Here is a 25,228-nt window from a genome sequence, read left to right as displayed (position 1 = left end):
TGGTATGCCTAGCTTTGTTCTCTTAGTTATTAATATAGGTTCTGGAGATCAAACTCAGGTCTACATCCATGTGCTTTACTGACTGGGTGATTTCTCTAGCCTCTGACTATGTAACAAGAATGCCAGTGAATTCATCTCCTACTTCCATATCGCCAAGATCATGAGTTTACGATCATGGCTGGCATTCCTGGATAGTTTTAAGGTCCTGAAATTTAGATAGGCTCCCCCAACCCCTATCCCTTAACATCAGTGCTGAGGTGGGCCTGAAACTTACGGGCCAAGTGCTCTATGGGGAGGTAGACAAATAAAAAATGTCCTGAGCACTGTACATGAACCATCTTTGGAACCATCAGAGGGGAGACAGTTTTGAATTTCATGATGGAAAATCTGGATGAACAGTTTGGTGGTTTAGAGGGCCAGACATTCTGTACAGCTATAAAGAGAACACTAGGGGAGAGACAAAAGCACGGAACATAACTTCTACTGTTTGAACTTGGAGGATTTAGAGGGTGGGGTAGTTCAGCAGTAGTACACTTGGCCTCGCATTAGCAAGGCCCTGTCCAGTTTCTAGGACAGCTGAAAAGCAAAAAAAAGAAAAGAAAGTAAGCAAGGATAAATGGATTAAAATTCACCAAGAATAATCCTCAGGGAATGTTGACTGTTGGGTGTGTAGTCTAGCTCAAATCTAGAAAAGATAAAATGTGTGATGGAAATGAAGAACATGTCACTCTTGCTGTCCTTGGCAATAAAATGTTAGCACAGGGGGGGGGGGGCGCCATGTTTGATTTTTACATATTTCTTCTCAGTAGGAATAGGAAACACACACACGTACACCAAACAAGCAACCAGGAAAAGGTGCATACTGTGGTGGAGGAAAAGACCCTTTACTTCTTGCCCACTTGTAGTTGTTGACAACTACAGTGCCACAGCAAAAATGGAGTCAGGGCAGGAGGTCAGATAAGGCAGGCTGTTTCATAGCCCTGGAGGGAAGGACAAACGCTGGCAACATGGCCCAGGGATAAACAAGACTTTGGTAAAAATCACCGGAGAAGACTCCTTGGCCCTCTAGCATGTTCATCTTCTGTACCCACTTCTGAGATCCCACACTGTGGGCTGAGGAAACCTCAGTGTGGAGAGTGAGGTGGGGTGGGGAATCCATGCTTGCTGTGTTGACCACCAGGGTGCCCTGCCCTGGCTTCACACTGTTGTCTATACCCTTGCTGACTTTGACATCCTCTGACTCCGAGGATGGGACTTTACTTGTCACAAGTTAATGGATCTGATGTTTATAATTGCTGTGAAGGTGCAGGGATTCCAGTTTGTAAAGTCCCCAGGACATCCCCTACCTCCTGAGGAATGAGGATCATTCCATCCACACAACGTCAGGCAGTGACCTCTTAACACTATTTCAGCTCTTGGCTCAAGAAACATGAACTTAGAATTCCCTCTTACCCTTCTTGCCCACATTTGGGAGGGTTCAGGGGAGCCATCTTCCACGGTGAGGCTGGACTCATTATGATGTGACCCACACAGCCCTTGGATGTTCTTCATGTTCTCAGCTGGGACGAGTTTGTATCTGTCAGTGGTGTTTGTCATCGGTTCTAAGATGTAGGTTTTATTTTCAAACACGATTAGTCCCCTGTTAAGAAGGTAATACAAATATTAGTTTTTAAGAACAGTACCTCATTTGTAGTGAAGATAGAGGGATTTTTAAAAGTATTTATTTCTGTGTTGGTGTGTGTGTATGTATTCATGCATGTGTGTGTGTGTGTGTGTGTGTGTGTGTGTGTGTGTGTGTGTGAGTACTACATGTGTGGAGGGGCCTAAGGAGGCCAGAAGACGATATTGGTTCCCAGAGTTGGAGTTACAGATACTTGTAAGACACCCAGGATGGGTGCTGGGAATCGCGTCTCGGTCCCCTCGGTTGATATCAGTCACTGAAGCATCTCTCTAGCACCTGTGATGCAGTTCGTAGTGAGAGAAAAAATAAAAGGGGATCCTGATTTATTTGTATTTTCAAGCTTTAGGAGAAAACAGACGAAGTGAATATATATATATATATAGTTTGTGTTTGTGTCTTTCACTTTTGAAGTTGTTTGAAAACCATGTTTGGGGATTTCACTTGTTCCAAATATTTTTATAGTAAAGAACAGACTTCATTGGGCTTCTGTGTGGTTTTTTTTTTTTTTTTTTTTTTTTTTTTTTTTTTTTGGTTTTTGCTTTTGTAAATCTCAAAGATATATTACTGCAAAAGAGAGTCTGGCAAAAAGATCCAATGTGCATCTGAATGAACAGACACAGCTCAGAAAAGAAACCTTCTCTTCCCTTTAAAAACACAATTTCTGCTCTAAAATAATTTGTCCTGGCCAAACCTGTTTTCTAAATCTTTGGCAGAGTCTTCCTGGAAGAAGAGGGCCAGGTGGGTGGGACCTGAGGTTTTAAAGGCAGGGCCATTCTGTCCATTCTCTTCTTCCTAACTGTGGTGCAATCGGTCTGAAGTCTCTCTCTCCCGCTGCCCTGCTCTCCCAGCATCCCGGCTACATCCCTTGCATTATAAGTCATTGCAAATGTTGCTTCCCTTAACAAGAAAAGTAATTAATACAGTACTGCAAACATGTGAGCTATGTGTGATGATAGCCTTCAGTCTACTGGGGAGCTCATTGTTATCTTCCTGTGTGTATGTGTGTCCACTCATATAGAGGCCAAAGGTCAATTTTATGACTCTCATCATTTTGCTCCTTATTCTTTGAAGCAGGGCCTCTCAGTCAAGCTCAGGGATCACCTATGGCCCGTCGTACTTGCTCTGGGGACCACATGTGTACATCTTCCAAGGCTGGAATTACAGCTGTGATGTCCATCAGGCTTTTACTTGTATTCTGGAGATCTGAACTTCAGTCTTTCTCTTTGCGAATGACATAGGAAGTCCTTTATAGAACAGAGAACCACTGTGGAAGCTCCCCTGTTCTGTAGCTAGGCAAGGGGATTCTGGCATCCTGTGACTCCAAGTTCAAGCTCCAGCTCTGACACTTCCTAGCTATGTTTAGGCTCCTCTGTGTCCTAAACTTGCTTTCTTCACCAGCACTACTGGATAACATTAACTTTCAGGCACAGTTGTTACATCACTCAGAGAGACCTTTCAGCCTCACAGGTTACTGTTTAAATGGTGGCATCTCTCTTCCTTGGGTAAGGACAGATCCCCGTATCAGGCTGCTGGTCACAGGTTATTCCAAAGACTGATCATTTCGGGCAAATCTCACACTTTGTGAATGTATCCTACCCACAGGAATGCCGGCCATCTGTTGCTCCCTGATATAAAATGCCACACTCACAAGATAAACACCCTTCTGGGAATGACAATGACCAAAACAGAACCCAGTGAGCCAACAGTTAGGCTTGGAAAACATCCAAGTTTCCAAGTTTTAAAATATATGGCTAAGGGAACTCTGGGTAAGGCAGTGGCTTAGAAGTCACATCTGAGCCAGTGATTGATTATGGTTAGGGAAACAAAGAAAACGGGTATATCTTAACTCCCTCATCAGCCCCCAGGATCCACCTGATCAATGCCACAGCTAACTCTCTCTACCAACAGACCAACAAGCTTCCTCTGCATTGATTCTGGACTCACCTCTGTCACAGATGCAGAATCTGGCCAACTCCAACAGCCCTCAGCAAACTGGGCTAAAAGCTGTCGCCCAGAAAACCTACAAAAACTGTGCTAATGGAGATTTTTATAGACTGGGTCCCAGAAGACTGCCACCAGGACCCCATTAATGTTCCAGTGGGAACAGTGAGACAGTGGGAGCCATATCCAAGCTCTAGGCAATGCTTTGGGCACTGTACAGCCACCCCTGCTGAGGCCCTGTGAACTGAAGCAAGGCAGCCACATGGAGGCTGCCCAGCTATCCCCAGGCTCACAGCATAGAGCCAAGTAGCTCATTAAGGAAACTCCACCGGAGAGTTGGAGCTAGGAAATCTTGGGAGAGGAACGGGACGGCTGAAAATCGACAGGGAGGAGAGCTCAGAGCAGAGCAAGGAAGGCAATGCAGCGATCTGCCCAGGGAGACACAAAGCACCATCCAGGCCACTGACTGCTGTCTCTTGAATCTCTGCTGAGCTCTCAACCCCACTCCCAGCAGTTGTTCCTTATCTATATCATACCCCAGGCAGTGTAGCAGAGCAGCACTATCCCCCATGCTTATGCTACTCACCCGATTTCTTTTCTCTTTCCCCATCTCCTTTCTTCCCACTATATCTCCTAAAGCAAAGGCTGATCCGGTAGATGACATCATAGTCTATATCTTTATCCCTCTCTGTCACTTATCATTATCTCTCCACTCTTCCTCTTTGCCTCTATTATTCCCACTCTTCCTCTACATGTCTGTTCTTTATGGATTCCTACTCTGTTTTCTCTGGTTTGGAGAATGTACACATCTTCCTCTCTAGCACAGGAAGCCACTTTTCAGTCTTGTCTATTTAGTGTTCTGTGTCCTTCTTCAACCTGGGTTGGCTTCTCTTTCCCCAGATTTGGGGATTTTCTCCTGTGGTTGTTTTCGTCTGTGAAATAGTTTCATCTTTTGCATGAAATTATTCTCCCTCTCTGTGTCTGTAGTTTGTACTTTTTGCCTCTTTGGGGTGCTCCCCTTTCTCTAGTTCCCATCTAGCAACATAATCAGGAACCACTCACTATGACTTCTCACCTCCATTTCTTTGCCTCTCACTTGTATTTACAATACCTAAGGTATCATCTTGGTTCCTTTAACTAAAACAATCACTATTTAACAAGTTTCTCTTTTGTAGACACCCGCTACTCACTCGACTGTGAGAGTCAGTTAACTTCTAGAGAGCACTTATTCCTGCAGTCAGTATCAACCCACAGGGACACACTAGTGATCCATCCTGGTGCCTGCACCAGTTTGACAGATGAGGAAAAGCTCACCCACCAGACTCTGCTATAACTTTGTCCCTCCTGAACTGTAAATCCCTCCACTGAAAGAAGAGATGTAATCTGAATTAAAATAAGGAAAACCTTAGCCAGCCATCTGACATCACATGGGCAGATCCAAGTACAAAAACCAAAGTGATCTGAAAATTCAGGACTCCGTGTCTCCTCCGATACCAATCCATGGATAGTCTCGGCGCATGATGAGAAGGACTTAGACAAAACCCTAGTCACAAAAGTCAAAGGGATGATTATAAATACATTCAAACAGCTTGTAGGGGATGCAAATATTTTCCCAGAGGGTACAAACAAACAAGATTAGGTAAGGAAGTCAATCCATGATCTGGAAACAGAAAGGAAAGCAATACTGAAGTAAAGAAATCCTGAGGAAATTAGAATGCAGATGAAAACATAAGAGATAAAATGAACAGTTAGTTGAGTGTAAAGTCTCCTCAACAGAATATGTCACAATGGAATAGCCAGGTTTGGACACAAAATAGAACATGAGAATCCGCCCATCAAGGCCACTGATAGATTGTAAAATGTATGGATAGAATATACATGAACCTGGGGACACCATAAACAGGTAAGAATGACAAATTATAGACATCAGAGAAGGAGAAGAATTTCATGTAAATGAAAGATGAAACTATTTCACAGAGGAAAATGCCCAGATTTGGGGAAAGAGAAGCTGACCCAGAAACAAGAGGGATGCAGAACACTCAGTAGACAAGACTAGGAAAGAAGCTTCCTGTGTCACACTCCATGTTAAAAACAGAATGTGTGGAACAGAGGAGGTACACTAAAAGCTTCAAAAGAGAAGAGCCAGGCCACAAGGAAAGATAAGACCATTAGAACAATCACTGACTTTTCAATTAAAATTGTAAAAGCACAAGGGCTCGGGATGAAGCATTTCAAAATCTGAAGGTTCACAAGTGCCATCCCAGCCTAATATAACCTGCACAATCATCTGTCATAACAGAGGGTGAAGAAAACACTCTCCATGATTAAGGCAGACTAAAGGGATTCACGGTCATCAAACCACTCCTACATGGAACACTGCAGCGAATACTTGGGACTGAAGAGAAAGATGAGCACACTTAAGAGGCTATGGGGGGTGGGGGGGGGAGATAAATGATGGGGAAGAGAAATTAAACAAAGGAGGACTATAACATCATCAAACACCATACAGTCAGCAAGAATGACATGGATACACACACCTGTCACCAATGGCCCTGTCTATGGATAATCTCAATCCACACATCAAGAGCTACAGACTACAAGACAGAATTAGAGGACAGATTCTTATTTTTTTTTTCTTCAAGAAATGTACCTTAAGCCACAAATAAACATCACCTTGGAGTGAATGGATAGCAAAAAGTCTTCCAAGTAAATGGGATCAAGAAGAAGCCGGTGTTATTATCCTAATATCTGACAAAATAGGCTTGAAGCCAGGACTTGTCAGAAGAAATAAAGGAGGTCACTTCATACTGACCAAGAGAACCATCCAAGAGAAAACACAATTGTAAGTATGTATGTCCCAAATGTAGGCTCATCTCATTTTATAAAACAGATACTTCTAGATTTGGAGTCACTGACTAACTCCAACACAATAGCAGTGATGACTTCAATGTCTTACTCTTACCCTTAGACACTCCAGCTGCGCAAGCACTAATAAAGAAACACTAGAATTAAATAATATCAGCTATTTGTTGAATTCTACTTTATTGGGTGGGAGGTCTCTCCATGATTTGCTGATTTGGCTGGACTCAAGTCCTCCTTGCTGTTTGCATTGACTCCAGTCATCTGGGGACTGAGAATGAAACATAGCATGATGCTCTAATCACTCAAGAGACGCCAACTGCTGAAAGTTTTTCTACTCAGTGGAAAGTTCTAGAAACTTTTACTTGGTCATAAAAATGTTCTCATATCTCCTTTTATCTTTTAAGTCATCCAAAGGCCAGATGTTGAGAAACAGGGGTGAAAGCCTTCCCTTTGCTCCACACAGCTGGCAGCCTACAATACAGCATAATTAAATAATTGCTTTGGACTTTCTTGGGTATAATTAATCATTTAGCTGTAAAGATCTCTGGAAAGAACAGTCTAAGATTCAAGCACTCACGGTTTCTGAGATGTGGAAATGTGATGTTCTCACAGCCCTCCTTGGCCCCAAGTTAGATAAGGGAGGCAATTTGTTTTAAGTTGGATGTCATAAACATTTGATTATGAACATCAAGTTGGAAGAATCTCAGAGTAGAGAATTTAAGTCTAGCAGATTTGGAATGTCGGTTTCTACCCACTCCATATCACAGGGAGGAAAGGCCTAAAGAAGATATGTCATAGTTTGGGAAAGATGGCGACTGTATCCAGCCCCACTATGCCAGCTACTGTGGAGATGATCATGCAGTTGAAACAACAGTCATCATCCCTGGTGTCTAAGGTAGCCAAGTAGCTCCCAAAAGAGCTGGAGAGCCAACCAGACCTATGTTTTTCCATGTACCCTTACTCAACTCTATGAAAGCTTTGCTTTGGGAGGAATGAGGCTTTCAGAACAGGGACACAAGTATTTTAGCTGGAAGGAGAAAAAGACAGATCAGGGAGATGAGTAGCTGCCGGGATAATCAATGGTCTTTTCTTAACATTCCAAGTCTGGGGCAGAGGATGTTGCTCAGGTGACAGGTTTGCCTAGCATGCATGAGACCCTGGTTTTGTTCCCTTCTTGACCCCATGTCAGCTAAGTATGGTGGTGACAGCTGTAATTCTTGTACTTGAAAGATGGAAGGGGAAGCTGCATTTAAGGAAACACAAGATTCTACACATAATCTGAAGCCAGCATTTGGCTACATGAGACCCAGTCAGAAACAAAACAAAAACAAAGCCCTTGAACATATTTTCCTTGAATGGCCATGAAGAAGGATTTATCAAACTGGTAAGTTGTCTTTGTGTGCTTTCACTGGGTAAGCACATTCGCTCTGTGTTCCCTCAAGGTTACGGTTGTGTCCTAAAAATTCAAGTCTCCAAAGTAAGGGTGCATTGGGCAATAATGCAGCTTAATGTTGTTGTTCTTATTTCATTATGAGTCCTAGGCAAGCAGGAAAAGGGCTCGTGGATCCCAACTACTGCAATAAAACAACAGTGAAGACCAGTGAAGAAACACAGACTATCCCTGGTAGCTCAGTGCCCTGCTGCTAGCGGGGTTCCCTGAGGAAGGACTTTTGGCCTTTGTATCAGGTTGTCAGTCATAGGATAGAAATGCAGTTGGCATGAAATTTCATTTCAGTCCCTTTTTCTGGAGGAGCTCATGGATAAAAGTAATATCCTGCCTCATGGATACTTGATAAGCTGTGAGGGCAGCAATATGAGCTAATATTAGCAATATTAGCATAGGCTGATTTTCTGAACCAGCTTCCCATGTGCATATCTGACTCAGAAGCCAAACAAGCAAAAGTATTCATCACTACTGCTGCTGTGGCCATGTGCTAAGTACTGAGTTAGGTACAAAGATGCCAGCCTGGGGCTCCTGTTTCAAATGGCTTGGGCCACTAGTATGAGATGCATGATAGAGATGTCAAAGATGCAATGATTACAAAGCATTTAAGAATAGTTATTCACAAGTTGAGCATCCTTAGATGGAAAGACCCAACTCTTAAATCTGAGATCAGTAACACTACTGGTCCCAGGCATTTAAAAATATAGGTATCAATTTTTAGTTTTATGTGCACGGATCTTTTGTCTGCATGTATGTCTGTACCCGGTGCCCACAAAAGCAGAAGAGGGCTCCAGATCTCCCTGGAACTGGAGTTAGAGATGGTTGTGAGGCACCATGTAGGTGCTGGAAACCAAACCTGGGTCCTCTACTGGAATAAGTGCTCTTAGCTACTGAGCCATCCTTCCAGCCTCCTGTTCCCCAGACATTTTGAATGTCATGTCTTCAAGCCATCCGGCATCAACAGCAACAGCAGCAGAACCTGTTACTGTGAATAGATTGTATGTGTGGGGAGACAGCCTGAGGTATGTCCCCCTTTCAAGTAACAGCCTCATAGAGAAAGACTCTGTATATTACTAAGTTTAAACCGCAGTGGTTCTCAACCTTTGGGTCACAACTGCAAAGGGGACAAGCAACCCTGTCACAGGGGTCATCTAAGACAATAAGAAATAACATCTATGTATTATGATTTGTAAGGCTAGGAAAATTACAGTTATAAAGTTGCAAATGGAAATAATTTTATGGTTGGGGGTCACCACAACATGAGGAACTGTACTAAATGGGTGCAGCATTAGGGAGATTGAGACACACTGGTTTAAAGCATGTCATTTGTCTTTTAGAATATTGGCTTTTTACAAATGTCGCCACTACCTAATCTTAGGTCAGTTCATCATTTTCCCCCAAGAAAATGGGACCTCTCTACCCTCCCCTGTCCACAAACCCCAGGCTCTTGAGTGGACTGTTTTTTTCTAGCATGTATAGAAATCCTGTAAAGCAGATGGCAGAGGCCTGTTTCATCAGTGAAGCGATAAGAGCCCAAGGACACTTTGGGGCTGAACAGAGATGCTTTAAGTCCCTCTGAACAGATCACTCCTAGACAGAGTCTTTGAGGATATAATTAAAATGCATCCCTTACAATGGCTTTGTTCTGAGAGTGGACCCTAACTCTGGGGACAAGAGACAGAAGGTAACACACAGGAAGAAGTGGAGATGGGGGTAGAAACTGTAGAATGACACATGCAAAAGAAGAGGGGGTGCCAGACAACAGCAGAGCCCCCACGCCCAGCTAATGGAGAGGAGCAGAGGGGCTGTTTGGTTTCTCAGCTGAGACAGACAGTCGGATTTCTTCAGATTGTCAAATTGTCGACAGTAATGCTGCACACACACAACAGTGACCCTCTGATGGTTTTGCTTGTCTCGATTCCCAAGTGTAAATTATAATTTAGTTTATGGCAATTATGATAGTTAGTCTTCATTGCCAATGTGCCTGGATTTCAAATAGGCTAGGCAGCATAACTCAGGGTGTTTATAGAGAGGTTTATCTGGGGAAGGAGTAACCTACCCTAATGTGGGTGGTACTGTTCTGCAGGTAGGGGTGAACATAAAGAATGAAAAGAGGGAGTCAAATGACTACCAGCATTTCTTCCACTGCTTCCTGATTATGGGAGCAGTTTGAGCAGCTGCTGTATGCTCTTGCCTTTGTGAATAGGGCTAGCCTCATGCATCATAATGGAGTTTAGTCTTAAACTGTGAACCCAAACTAACCTTTGTGCCCTGAAATTACTTTGATCAGGTAGTTTGTCACAGCAGTGAGAAAAGTAATTTGGACACTGGTTTAGGGATGCCACAGAATCAGTCTCCTTTATGAAAAGTACCATGAAGACTATTTTCAAATAGCATGAAGGAAAGAAACCTCTTCTGCGTCTAATATACAAAACCTGGCATCATATATGTCATATTATGCTCTTAAAATTAAGACAAAACCTTCAGGTGTGTAATAATAATATACATATTTATTTAATAGGCACAAATAAACCTCCTGCGGTAGTTTGAATATGCTTGGGCCACAGAGTGGTACTATTTGGAGGTGTGGCCTTGTTGGAGTAGTTGTGTCTTTGTTGGAGGAAGTATGTCACTGTGAGGGTGGGCTTTCAGACCCTTGTCCTAGGTGCCTGGAAGTTAGTCTTCTCTTGTTTGCCTTCGGAACAAGAGGTGGAACTCTTGGCTTCCCTGGCCCCATGTCTGCCTGAACTCTGCCATGCTCCTGCCTTGATGATAATGGACTGAACCTCTGAAATTGTAAGCCAGCCTCAATTAAATGCTGTCCTCTATAAGAATCGCCTTGGTCATGGTATATGTTCACAGCAGTAAAATCTAACTAAGATAGCTCCCATACAAATATTTTAATTTTATTAATTTTTTTTTGTGATGCTGTGAATCAAACATAGGGCTTCGTGAATACTAGGCAAGAGATCTACCATGGAGCTAACCTTCCAGTCCTTGATATTTTATTTAGTTCAATTTCAAAAATCATCCTGAACTGCCTCTTACATCGGAAGCTCTCTGCTAGAAGCTCCAGTTTATGACCAAGGGCTACACAGACTGTCTCAGGGATGTTTGCCACACTGAAGGCTCTTATCACAGGGCAGAAAGAGCCAGAGAAAAGAATGGACACACAGGATACGGACAGGTATTTACGAAGGATCAAATGCTGTAAGAGCTGAGGTGAGTGAACAGGTGCCATCCACATGGCTCAAGGGAGAGCTGCATTAGATGGAGGCTCCATGAAGAGGTGTCCCTTTGATTTGGCCTTGATGGGAGAGTGATCTTTGGAAAGGCCAACTAAGCTGAGGCAGGGGAAGGGCAGGGATGACAACAACAAGATACATGCATGGGACATGGTCGTGACACAGCTAGAATACAGTGTGGTGGACCAGGGCAGCTCCCTTAGGGAAGAAGGCATGGAGCTAAAGAGGAATGCTGGTCCAGGGCTTGGGGAGTCTTCGGTGAGGAAAATGCATGCCACACAAACATGCGGACCTGAGTTCAGATCCAAGGAGAAGCTGAATGTGGCACTTCACATCTATACCACAAGCACTGGCAAGGTAGGTACAGGCCTGCGTGAAAGCTGGTCTAGCCAAACTGGTGAGCTTCAGGCTCTGTGAGGGATCTCATTTCAAAAAATATGACAGAGAGCAATAGAAGACACCCAGTGCTCACCTCTGACCTCTCCTCATGTACACATATGAGGGTGAGTTCATCTACTCACACTACACACACACACACACACACACACACACACACAGAGAGAGAGAGAGAGAGAGAGAGAGAGAGAGAGAGAGAGAGAGAGAGAGAGAGAGAGAGGAACAATTCTGAATCTATGGACTGAACAGAATTGGATGCACTTCATCCATCATTATGGGCAGCCAATGAAGAGGCACTTGTATAAGCCAATTCTCTCTGTGGATTGAGGACACCCAGATACTTCCATGCCCTTGGGTTTCCAAAACACACCATACTTAGCGTAAAATCTACCTCTATTTTCTATCTTAATGTCTATCATGCTGGTACTACTCTGGATAAATACAGTTCTTTATTTCCAGCCCCGATCGATTTTTCTGTCAGGGAGCTGCAGATTGGATGTAGAGCTCTGCTTCTCTCACAGAAAGATAAAGCTGACAACACGGGCCTGTGATTTCTCTGTTGATGAGTGCTCTGTGTTAGAGTGGCAAGAAGATCAGGTGGGGGGCAGGAACACAGTCACAGTGACTGCACAACATTTCTCAGTTGGTTCTGGAGTCTGTGGCTAATAACAAGGAAAGAGATGCTTTCCAGGAGCCGGGAATGGGAGGTGGCTGCGGATGCAGACTCTTGTGTCTGGGTGGCTTTGCTCTATGGGATTACCTGTGTCTTCATAGTAGAGTTCAGGCAGTGTGTGGGAATAGACATTTAGTGGGCAGTGCAGGAAGGATGAAGTATGTGGTAGCTGGTGTGGCAGGTCCCTATGGCAGCTTGACCCCTTAGGATGTGCTGTGCAGTGTTTCCTCTGGGTTGGGCGTGACAACCTCTATCCATACTCCCTCATGGAGAAAGGGGAGGGATCACGGGTCTCACAAGGCTCAAGGGTGGATAACAGAAGCCAGGTGTCGTGGCATATGCTAGTAATCCTAGCACCAGGGAGGCAGTGGCAGGAGGATTAGAAGTTCAAGCAAGCCTTCTCTATAGCCTGGGCTATGTGAGATCTTGTCTCAAGAAATAAAACGATAAAGCTAAACAAATTGAGACAGGTAACGAGTGGACTGTGGGTTAGGAAACTCTTTTATGGTAGCTGAATATAAGTTGCACAAAGGATTTCCCTGTGATGCCACCCATGTTTTTGTGAATAACCCCAAGACACACATTGGTTTGACTAGCAATTTACAGGGGGGCAAATCCATAGACCTTTCTTAGCTCTATGAATATCTTCTCCATCTGGGATACATACATATTTCTTTATATGCCCCCAGGAGAGGTCCCACATCAGAATCTTACTCTGGAAACCCCCAGCCCAGTAGTTCTAGATAGTTATGGTCACTGGTTCATAAACTGTTTTATCAAATGTGTCCACCTTCTTGTCACTCATCTAGAATTTGATGTTCTCATTGAGACTGCCCGACTACTGGATGTCCCCACTGACCAAGGATCTCAGAGCTGATCCACCATGGCATGCTCAGCATTTCTGGCTTCTCTTTGTCCTTCCTGCTAATGCTCATCATTGCTCTTGATGCTGCCAATTCTTTCCTTTTATTTGCCTGTGTCAGCCTGGCCCAGGTATGGACACATAATGTTTGGGCCAGAGCATCTATCCATGTGCCGCTGTGTCTCTCCCCGAGGTGGGTGATGATCCAATCTGCACAATTAAGATGTACTGGGGAGATGTTTGCTGAACTTGAAAGAGAGGTCCTCCCGCTTCCATTCCTGCCCCCTCAGGATATGAGCTTCCTAATGCCAGCAGCTTCTTTCCATCAGAATATAATTCAATATGGAGAAAACGAAACTGTTCATTACAGTTTAAGTGCCAGTCCCCAGCACCAACAATTCACATAGTCTCCAGTGTAGGAGTGTTAGAATTGGGGCTTTCTGAGAGATGAGAAGTTCCCTCGGTTAAGGGTGTGAGGACAGAGTCACAGGAAAGTGTCACAAAGGAAACCAACAGCAGAGCTTCCTGTCTCCACACACACAGAAGGAAGTCATGTGAGTGTATATCAAGGCAGTGCCAAACAAAAGCCCAGAGATTAGCTCTCAGAAGGAAACATATCATGTCAGCACCTTGATCGTAAACTCAGCCTCTTGGGCTGTGGGAAGTCTCAGTCACCCACACTGTGGAATTTTGTGTGGTTGTTCAAAGGTTAAACACTGTCTCATGTTATATTTATGAATATGCACACATATGCATATAATAGAAATTAGTGAAAATAGAGGACATGGATTTAAAGGAGAGAGAGAGAGAGAGAAAGAGAGTGTGTATGTGCGTGTACATGTGTGTGTGGGGGGCGTATGGAAAGGCTTAGAGGGAGAAATGGGAGGGAGAAATATTGTAATTAATTATAATCTCAAAATAAAAATAAAAGTTAAAAAATAAATAAAATCTTTTTAAAATGTAAAAACAAGCAAACAAATAGGCAGGCACTGTGTTAGAATAAACACAGAATAAAGTCAAAGCTGGAGTTAGAGAGAAAATAAAGTCTATTTGAGATCCTAAGTCCAACCTCATCTGAAGCCCTCTGAACCTTTTAGTGGTCAGGACTGGTCTTCCAGTCAGGTTGTTTGTCTTCAAGCCAGTTTGAAGACGTCTGTTTCTTCGTCATACCCAATGACTTTAACCCGGGAGGATGGAGCTCAGGGTGAATGAGGTATCCATGGTCCCACAGCTGGCTTGCTGCCTGATTACTGTGTTTCTACCAGTGATCTCAGCCCACCTACCCTCAATGGCCTATTCGCTTTCACCCCACAGACTACGTTTATGGTTGTTGTGATCAGACATCCCACAAGAAGCAATGTAAGAGAGGAAGGGTTTATTTTGGCTCATGGTTTAGGGTATACTCTCATGGCAAGTGATAGGAGTGGCTTAGAGCTAGGTCAATTGTGGGGAAGAAGGGGAGGTCATTTGGAAGCAGTAAAGGTTTAGAAAGTCCAGCCTCCCCTACTCAGTGATCCACTTCTTGCGGCTGGTCTGTCCCTCTAAAAGCCCCACAACCCCCCGAGACAACACCACCAACTGGGGATCAGATGCTCCAACAATTAAGCCTCTGAGAGACATGTTCTATCTAAACTGTGACAAGGTTTGCCCTCATTTTGTTACCAAGCTCTGCCCACTGTGTCTCTCCCACAATTGATCTTGATTTCTATGAACCTTGGCTCCTGCACACCCCAAACTCTCTCTTGTGTCAGACCTCATCACCATGCTCTTCCTACTGTCCCCTCTGATGTTTTACCATCCCTCTTCTTTCTTTTCCAGCCAAGCCAGCCACATTGCTACTCTGGTCCAGTGCTGTGTGCAAACTCTTTCCTGCTTCCTGCAACGTTCCTGCTTCGCCTTCATCTTTGCACCTTGGACCACTTTCTCTTCTCCTGTCTCTTTTATCAGCTTCATTCCTCTTCACGATGGCTTCTGTCACCCACTCTCTCGTCAACTGTGCCCTCCTGGCAGGCACTCTCTCAGGAACACAGTTTATTTACTGTGGTATCCCCAAGGCCTAGAATAGCATTGGGGACAGGATGGTGTCCCATCAATCAATGAGTAATCAGAGAGAAGTGAATGAAAATAAGACACTGCCTTCCTTTCTCAGACTAAGAGATACACCAACGCTCCATCAATGACATGTCAAAGATATGTAAAGCAATTCAGTGTGTGTGTGTGTGTTGTACTGTTATGTGTCTGTAGGCTGTCACATGTGTGTAAAGTGTGCCTCATTCTCCCCAAATCCTCATGGAACTCACAGAGATGGCAGTTACTGCAGACATATAAAACATAGTCCCACCCTGTCATTTAAGCTGGTAAATTTTTCTAGGTCTTTCTCTCCTCCTTCCCACAGAGCATCACTCTGGTGCCCTGGCCCAAACTCCTTGGGATTTGAGGATACAAACTGAAAGTTTACAACTCAATACACAAATATAGTAAAACATAAAAAAAAAAAATTTAAAAAGGCAAGACAAGAGGCTTCTCCAGTAGTGACTGGTTGACTTGGAAGGATAGGCAGAGGTTCAGGGGTGGGAATGGGGGAGGCTAATTCTGGGGTGACAAAAGGTCATCATTTCGTACTTTTATCCACAGCTCATCAGAAACGAACCTGACCAGGTGGGCCTGTGTTTAACTCCACATGGTCAGTGTAAAATTAGGGTTTATTCTTTCCCAGTGAGAAGGCAGAGATTAAATCTGTTTTGATTAAGCAAGCTGCTATGATGTTAATAAACAATGCCCTATCTCTTAGCATCAGGACCACAAACATAGAAGCTCCTTCATGCAATGTCTATAGTCTTTCATTTTCTGGCAGTGTGAGAGACTGGATCTATGGGTTATATAGCTAGGCATTTTTATCACTGAGCCATAGCCCCAGCCTCAGCCCATGCTTGCTTTCCCGAACTCAGCTAGTTCTGTGGTTCTCAGACCCCCTATACCAACATCCCAGCACAAGAACAGAATTTAAAGGGGAGGAAATGAAGGAAAAGCTAAGATCCTGGATCAGCTAGCTACACGGGGCTCATCCCTTTTGCCCAGGCTGAGGAGCACCTGTGCTGTGAGTCCACAGTGTCTTCTCTCAGGGCCTTCAAGCAAGTGCAGAGACAGGGGTGGTCTACTGTTGGTTAAATCAGAGCTTCGGTGGTCACATCCACTTACCTGAGACCAGAGCAAGTACTGAGGCTGACCACTGATGCAGCATCACCTTGCACATGTCCATGGTAGTAACAATGATCCTGAAAGGGAGAGAAGAGAAAGCAATCAGTCAATCAATCAATCAATCAATCAATCAATCAATCAATGATCAATCAATCAATACATCTTCCTTGGAATTAGGATGATTTATATTCCTCTAATCCCCTCTCCTTGCTTTAGCTATAGGGCATGTTATACTGTATTATTATACAGGCTGTCTTACTGTTCAGCACTATTCCCAATGTGACTTACCCAAGTCTATGGTTAGAATATCAGACCTGCTTAGAGACTACCAGAAGGGTTTGGACATTCCTGGTTGGCCTCCATTCTCACATGTCTGCCACCCCCCAAGGAGAGCACTGATGCCCACTGGAGTACAAAACACAGCAGCAGAACAAATCATACAGACACCTCTGGTTTACCCTCACGTAAATTGTCTCCAATAATGAGCCAAGGCAAGATGGGGTATTTAAATGCACTGTGAGATGCACTAAACCCAGGCCTGGATGGATGGCTTAGGAAAATAGTAGAGCAGATAGGGCTGGTGAAGAATGAAAGAAGAGATCTCAGAGAGTTACCTACATACAGCTCAGCATGAAGGTCATTGAGGGAGGTCTCAGAAGAAAAAAAAATATCCCTGTAGGATACCAGTAACATCCCACAAAGAAACCTCAGTACAGATACCTCCTGGGAAGACAGATTTCTGCCCAGATTCAGCGTTGATTGCGCTGGTGAAAAAAGGTTGAGTCACAGCTCAAATAAAACTGCTGACTGGCAAGGAATGGCCACTCACAGCCAGCCCTCCTTACCCAGGCCTCCCAAACACCAGCAGCATACCAGTGTTTTGTAGGAAAGGGACCACTCTTCTAGGTGACAATCAAGTTTCAGCCTGCCTCTGACATGCCCATGTCACCCCACAGGTGCCTTATTCCTGGTGATGACAGTCAGTTACAAGGACAACCTTAAAACTTTGCTAATAAAAGACTAGAAAGATGGCTCAGTGGCTAAGAGCATTTGCTGTCATGCAGAGGATTGGGGTTTGGTTCCCAGCACTGGCTCTGCACCTCACAACCACCTGTAACTCAGCTCCAGGTGGTAGTACATATAAACTCTCTCCCCACACACACACCACCACCACTACCACCACCTCCATCTCCACCTCCACCACCACCATCACTATCAATTAAAATACAAACCAACATCAGATGGCTTTGAGTAACAAAGGGAAACCTGTGCCACCATGAGAAATTCCCTAAGATAATCTCATATCAACAGCATAAGAAGATAAAATTTTTTGGGTCATCTGAAAGGCAAAGGATGAAGGGAGGTGGGAAGGTTGCAGGGAGATAGGTTGTGCTGTTTGAACTTTTTATTATCCGATTTCAGAGTCCTTTATATAGATTCAGGATGTCAATATGTGACTCCCATTATTGTGCAAGAAAATTCTCTGAACCTGACCATTGTTGCCCAGTTTCTGGCTTTATAAATTCGAGTCTCTTCCGTCCCCTAAATTTACTGTATTACTAAAGGTGTTCTCTTTGAGGTCACGGGGACATGCTTTTTATTTTCTCCTATTTACACAGTCTTGAGAGTAGCTCTGTAATCACCCAGGATTTATTTACAACCTGAAGTACAGGGTTAGTCTACCATGTCTCCTACAAGCACATACCAGCCGTCACTCACCACTGCTCATTGGGTTTCTCCCAACACTGTCATGTGCCATGATTGTGACTTTTCTTCTTTCTGTAATACTTGATAGAAACTTCAAGGAGAAAGGATTTCAGTCCATTATGGCAGGGAAGTCATAGCGGACTTCTTGGCAGTGGGAGAGGGGTGCTGCTTGCTTCCCATGACAACAAAAAAGTAGAGAGAGGCTTAGCCCCAGTGACCCACTTCTTACAAGGCCTCCTCCAGTAGTGCTACCAGTGATCAAGCATGTGACATGTTCCAACACGGCACATGGGAATACTCAGGGTATGTCTGTGGCTCTTCTCTGTCTTATAGTCCACAAGGAGTGTTCAACTGTCCACTCGTAAGCCAGTTCCATTCTTTTCATTACAATTGTTTTACACGACAATTAGATACCCTGCCTAGCTAATTCTCTTTTACAATTAAGATTAAATTACCCCACCACACATTTCACTATTTTAAAGCACACGCTGTCAGCATTGTGTGGTGTTCTGTTTTGAGTACACAGAGTATCTGAAGTCCTCCATCACTGAAATCCGTAAGGATGCACCGATGCCTACCGTCTCATTCCAGAGTATTTTAATAACCTCCACAGTCCCTCCTCATCACCTCTGGCAACCACTAGTCTCCCTTCTGTCCCTATGGATTTGCTTGCTCTGTTCATCTTATGTAAATGGAACCCTCCGATACATGGCCCCGTGCCTGGCTTCTTTCATGCAGCATAATGTTTTTCAGGTTCCATCACAAACTCTGCTTTCTTTCTCTTTCGGAAGAGTGTTTCAGAGCACATGCTGCAGTGTGGACAGCTGGTGTCCAGAGGCCAGGGCTGGAGAAGGAATTACCTACAGATGGCAAACTGCAGAGGCAGTGGCTGATGGGGGAAGCACGCCATTCAGGGTGCACACATGCTGACATGGGAGCACGGAGTACTTAGCAATCTGTCTCTCCTCCATGAGACTGTCTTTTTTCAAAAAGCACTGGCTCGGTCCAAGACAGCTAGAGGACTGAAGGGGGATGTGGTTGCTTGGCCAGTCACATTGGTTATCTAGTAGAGCATCAAGGAGGGGGGACACAGATGGGAGTGTGCCTCCTCACTGCCTATGCAGATTTTGAATGACCCTGTTCTTCCCTTACTTTCAGGGAGTCATGTAAAAATTTGCTCACACGAGGGATGCATGTAACTGGACTGAAATATCGCAGAGCATCAGGGGGATTCTGGTTGCCTCCCAGGCTATGATATACAGGCTGGGGAAACTCTAATCCTGGGTACCTGCAGGCATGCCAAAGCTCCAGGTGATGCTTAGTAGGATAGCATAGCAGCTGCTATTGGCGTCTAGGCTGCCTGGATGAGCAGGATCATTCTTTGAGATCCATCTTAGAGTTTCCCTCATTGTTGGGGGAGAGGGTGAAAAACCACATAGTGACAAAAATTACTGACTTCTGAAATTTGAAACTCATTTGTTCTTAGGCTCTGTTGTAAATGGATTATTTATCAAGTGTACTTTCTAATTAAATACACCGGAATACAAGCTCATTAAAGCATGGGCTGAGAACAAATTAGTATCAAATTAATTTCCAGTTCAATAACTTGAAATATTGCTTTTATGAAGCAGGGGAAGTGGAGTTTAGTGTTCATAAACCATCCCTTGAAGTCAACAACCCTACCCATCTTACCTGTCATGAGAGTTTGCAAATTATTTCTCAATTTACCTCAGTTAGACAGCTCCTGAGCCCCTTGCTCACTCCTGACAGGGATTAATCTCTTAGACTGTAGAGCACAGTCCCTTGATTCTCCCAGATAATTCCGAATTTCCTGAAATTCAGTTTTTTTCAACATGACTCACCCCATGTAAATGAACATGATTTCATTTTGATGAAGCTGTGAGTCACTGTCTGGATAACCTCATGACTCAGAAAGACATCGTTGGGCCCTCCATGTATTGGTTGAGAAATTGGATTGTGGCAGAGATACATTTTATGACCCTGGTAGGACCTTGACTCCTAAGGCAGGGTCACAGGTAAAGGGGTCTTTTACAGGCCCTGATGAGAGAACAGCAAATTCCACTTTGGTCCACAGGCTAGTATGCGCCTCTATCTGAAATCTGCTGGTCCCTATGCTTAGACTCAAATGCTCAGACCAATCAGAACACTTGGCCCATAGTTTCTGGATGGGCCATAGAGCAGGGGGCAGGACAGACAGTGTTTAGAGAATATCTGTGCCCAACCCAGAGAACCCTGGCTCTGCATTACCACAGTGGTCCTTGCTGGTTATCTGTGGCTATTAGTCTCTGTATAGCCATCCTCAGACCTCAGCCCTCTCCTCTCTCTGATTGCCCCCAAAGCATCAAACTGTGCAGCTTCCTGACTCTAAAGATGTTCTGAATGAGACTATGTCCTCCTAGGACCATCTTCTTTGCTTCCTTCTGCTGATCCAGTGCATTCTGCTTCTCCCAACAAAACCTCATGTGGAAGAGAGTCCTGAACATGCACAACCACAAAATTATATCTCTCCCTTCACAAAAGCTCTAACTGTGCATTTTATATACTTATTATTTAACCGAATGCATTTCCTCACTCCAGTAAAATACCGTTTTCCTTCTGTTTAATACTATCAATCAAACCTAATGGTGGGTAACAGGAAGCTGGAGTAACAACTCTTGAACCCGAAAATTGGTAGCCCTCAACTCTATGCCCTGCGGGAAGTCAAATCAAACTCCTGCTCCACCCCCTCCACAGAGTAGGATAAAGGGATTTTATATGCTGAAGTCGTAGCAAAAGTGGCCCGACTTAGTGATTCAAGAAGAATTTTAGAAGACAGAGTCTGGGAGGATGGGCTAAGAAAATGGAGTTTTCGATGTGTTCCCAAGAGCCTGGACCATGGATGCCATAGACAATACAGTGAATCCTTTTGATGCGATGCTTGAAAGCAAGACGTTTTAAGTTGGAAAGAAGTTGGGGACATCTAAGGCCAACCTTGCTTTTCCAGTTAACTTCTTGCCCAAAGGATGTGGAAGCTGAGATTATGACCATTAAACTGCCATTAAAGGTCACAGAGGTGGCTGATGACAGGGCAGAACTTCAAACCACGGCCTGCTCACTCCAGGCAGGCTCCCCACTATGTCCCACTGCTAGGAACATATGCCCTGCACCCTCACGAGCCTCTCATTTCTCGAAAAACGCTTCCACATACAATGGAAGCTTGTGCTCCACACTCCCCTGCAGGGTCTCACCCTGACGTCACTCATGGGTTCATAGGAGAGTCACTTCACTCATGTGCACTTGCATGCGTGTGTGAGTGTGTGAGTGTGTGTGTGTGTGTGTGTGTGTGTGTGTGTGGTGTTTGCATGCATGCCAGCCAGTCCACATTCCATCAGGCCAGGCTTTTATTCTCTCATACAGAATATCAATCCCGGGTTGGGGAGTTAGCTCAGTGGTAGAGCACATGCCTAGTAAGCATAAGGCCCTGGGTTCGGTCCTCAGCTCTGGAAACAAACAAACAAACAAACAAACAAACAAAAAACCAAACAGAAAGACCAGAACACCAATCCCCAACAAGAACACATAACTGAAGCAAAGGGAATGTTGACTTTATAGCCTGTGTGTTGGCACAACCGTCTGCCTCAATACTTAGCCCTGAGTATGTGTGCACCCAGGATGCAACTGTGGAGAAGACAGTGGGCACACCCATCCCCCCCAGGCTGTCTTTGCTCCCCAGCTCTAACAAGAACCATGTCTGGTGACCGACTGCTCAGCCCTGACCTTGGGGCCACTGCAGTTCCTCAGCTGTGCTGGAATCTGGACGAATGGGCGAGAGAATCATACTCCTGTTCATTGATTGCATCCTCTTGCGAGGTCAAGCCTGTCTGGTTGTGGTGCAGCTGAGATTTAACCTGGGCTGCAAGATTTGGGTTGAGACTTGTGAGAATCTCAGTGCTTAATCTGTAAAATGGGATGGCTTTCAATCCATTGGGGTTTTAGAGATCTGAGAAACTCAGTGTGGAGGAGTCATCAGGTGTAAGTGATTTTCACCGATACTAAAACAAGCATGCTCTTAAGTCAGCTACACTGTATGATGGATTGTTCCCACCTACTTTTCCCCCACGTTGGCTTTTTGCACAACATGTTTTTATGGGATAAGAGAATAGAGGAGGGCAAGAGAAACTAGAAAGGAGCACCCTTGACTTGCACAGCCTCACTCATTTCTATGGTCCAGCTCCAGACCTCCTTTAGTGGTGAGAGGTTTTGTATGGATACCAGGAGGGAAGGGGACATGGAGTGGGCAGAGTTAGCAGACCTTCCCACCCAGCTGCTCTTGATGGAGACTCCCAAGCCTGGAATTCCTGAAGCACTCAGGTACCTGTTCTAGCTGCAGCCCATTCTCTTATCTCTGCACATGATCTCAGGGCACAGCAGGGTAAAGGACTATTGTAAGCCACTGTCACCATGGTGGTGGGCTAACCTTCCCAAAGGCCTGAGCCAGTTAGAGTGGTACGTGGCTGCTCTCCTAAGGCCTACCACTACTGCACCTGAACTGAAGGTCAGCTCCAAGAGTTCTTACAAATGCTGACCTTTAGCATAAGAACACCACAGCCTATAAATGGCCCTGGAAAGTCCCTTAGTTTAACATGAATAGTCTTTGTAGGTATGTTCAGACTTCTTACCTTTTCTCCATCTCTGAACACCTGGTCTTTATAGCAGAGACTGCCTATTCAACTTCCCTTATCTAGACAAGCCACTTGTCTGGTCCTACCATAGCCTCTCCCATGACACACCTTAAAGGAACATTTCAGTGGCTTTCAAACATTCTTCTATCATGACTTTGTTCCAAATCACCCTGAGCTTGGTCACTTTTGCATACTCGCCCCCGTCCCTGCACTGGAAGAACTGTAGTGTCCTGGAATGTTCTCCTCCTCCTGACCCTGGGTGGATGCCTCCTCCGGCTTTAGATTTTGGTCCACGTGTTCTTTCTTCTATGCCATCTTCTCTGACACTTCAGACAAGATCAGGCCCATGTGGCCTTTCCTTCAGTACACTTAGCACAGAGGTATGTGGTTACTGGAACCACATCAGTCCCCTCCTTTCTCTCCATGGGTCTCCTCACCTGTATTAAACCCTGCTGTATTCTCAGTGGTGGGTACAGTGCGTGGCCCAAGCAGTTGTCCAGTCAACATGTGAGCAACAGACAGTCTGGTTTTCCCGGACGCTGTGGGCACTGAGAGAGCTGACGGGCTACTCCGGTCCCCTCAGGGCTTCTGTGGGAATGGGAATGGCCCACATGGCATGCCTATGGTCACCCGCAGGCCATATTTGGAGTGACAGCATAAAAGATAATTCTTCCTTAGATGTAGCCAGCAAAGGACAAACGCAAATACTTCATCTTGGAGAGGAGACATAGGAGATTGATCCCAGAGTTAACTCAGCCACTGCTCTGAGCCAAGCAGCTTACCCTAATTGTTGTTAAATTAAAAACAACAAAAGCGCTCCAGCCAAGTGGTTCTCCCTCCACATGTAACTTTAAATTCAGGCTGACCCATTGAGGGATGATTATAAGGGGCAAGGAGACGAGTCAGCGAATTCCCTTTGTTTTTCAGTCTGAGTCAACAAGAATCAAACTCCCAAGGCAGCATCTGACTCCTCACCAGAAATAAGGCCTAGTTGCCTGGCTCTGACTCTATTCAGGGAGCCAGATCTTTGGCTCCCTATGTTTGCCATAGCATGGTTGATGCTTTAGCTGGCATGACCAGAACATCAGCATTTGAGGAACCCCCTCCCCTGTGTGTTAGAATACTTGGTTACTAGCTGGTGAGGCTCTTTTGGAAGGCTGTGGAAGATAAAGGAGGCAGGGCTGAGCTGGCAGAAGTGAGTCACTAGGGGGTTGGCCTCAGGGGTCTGACCCCACTTCTGTAGGATCTTTCTCTCTGCTTCCTGTTCTGTACAGATGTAGAGATGTGAGGGGCTTTAGTCAAGTTCTCCTGTCATTATTCTTGGTACTGGTGTCTGTGGATCATGGTGGATCGTGTCTGCAAACCATGAGCCAAGACAAATTCTCCCTTCCTTGTTTCTTGTCAGATATGTGGGCATGGTATTGAGAAACATAACGAGCACATAAAGGATCTGGGCAAATGAACCAATGGACATGGTCTTTTTCTAATTAGGAATGTGACTGCACTGTTGCTCCTGGAGTCCTGACAGACCTGGGAAGTCCACTTTTAGTTGCTTCACCTACTTAAGATAGAGTCATCCAGTCAGCTGAAGGTTAAACCACAGCATTAGCTTTTGAAAAGACCTTCTATCTAGTATATCTTAGAGGGACACTGGTCTGTCAGAAGTGAAACCTCTAATAATTTCTACACCTTAATTCCTTCTCAGCCAATGGACTCATCCTGGACAGGACCCTTTTCTCCAGACACCTCCAGGGAGAGTGAGGAGGAAGGGAGCAATGCCCTGGCCCTATAAACACATCAATAAAAATGCAGAGAAGCACAGAGCCCACAGAGGTGATGACTATTAAAGTTCTGGCATCTTCTATACCAGCTCTTTTCTAGAAGGTCTGGATTTGTGGATTTTAACTTTGTTTGTGATCCAAGTCCAAACCTGAACTGGCAGCTCTTGGACCCCCTAGTACATGGTCCAAAATTTGTATACTTTTCTTATCCTTACCTATTTTTGCTTCCTAGCACAGGTATGTGTGTGTTGGGTCCAGCAAGGGAGATGGAAATAGAACATAAAGCTATAACTGTAGATATATACCCTACATATTCTAGATCAATACATGGTAGAAGAGCATCCTTCATCATTGTGAAGTTGGAGGAGTGACCTTTCTAGGCTCTTCCTTTGCTGTTTCTCTTTGGGACAACAGTTTATACAATGGAAATAGCTTTAGGGGTTATGTCTGAAACGTATTTTAAATAAGATGGCCAGACGAGCATATAGAGGATAGAGTTAGCCAGCTCAGTATAAACTTAAGCACCATGCTTATATATGAGGTCGATCCTCAGGTCTTACCTCTCTAATCTTTTCCACACATATATTCAACGGTCCACTGACTCCTTTGCCTGCTGTCCCATCCAGACCCAACTCAGACAAACTTGGGGCTTGTTGCTCTCTCTGCCTCTTCTTTCTAACTGCTCCTGGGTATACTGTGAAGTACTCCATTGTTCATCTGTGATCATATGGAAAGCAAATCCCTTTGGCAAAATGC

General features: G+C 44.7%; 1 protein-coding gene across 1 annotated transcript in view; it reads right to left on the bottom strand.

Moving 5' to 3' along the window:
* The window catches only part of ADAM12 (ADAM metallopeptidase domain 12), a gene marked incomplete at both ends in the record, with an annotated part of 311,848 nt that overhangs the window by 87,773 nt on the left and 198,847 nt on the right, over positions 1-25,228 (bottom strand). Inside the window, 2 exons of the mRNA XM_080911836.1 lie at positions 1,453-1,639; positions 16,303-16,379. Coding sequence (XP_080767962.1) covers positions 1,453-1,639; positions 16,303-16,379 — 264 coding nt within the window. The remainder of the gene's footprint in view (positions 1-1,452; positions 1,640-16,302; positions 16,380-25,228) is intronic.

This window comes from Micromys minutus, assembly GCF_963924665.1.
Source record: "Micromys minutus genome assembly, chromosome: 2".
NCBI lineage: Eukaryota > Metazoa > Chordata > Mammalia > Rodentia > Muridae > Micromys > Micromys minutus.
Note: the sequence above shows the minus strand (reverse complement) of the source record. Positions and strands in the feature narration are given on the sequence as shown.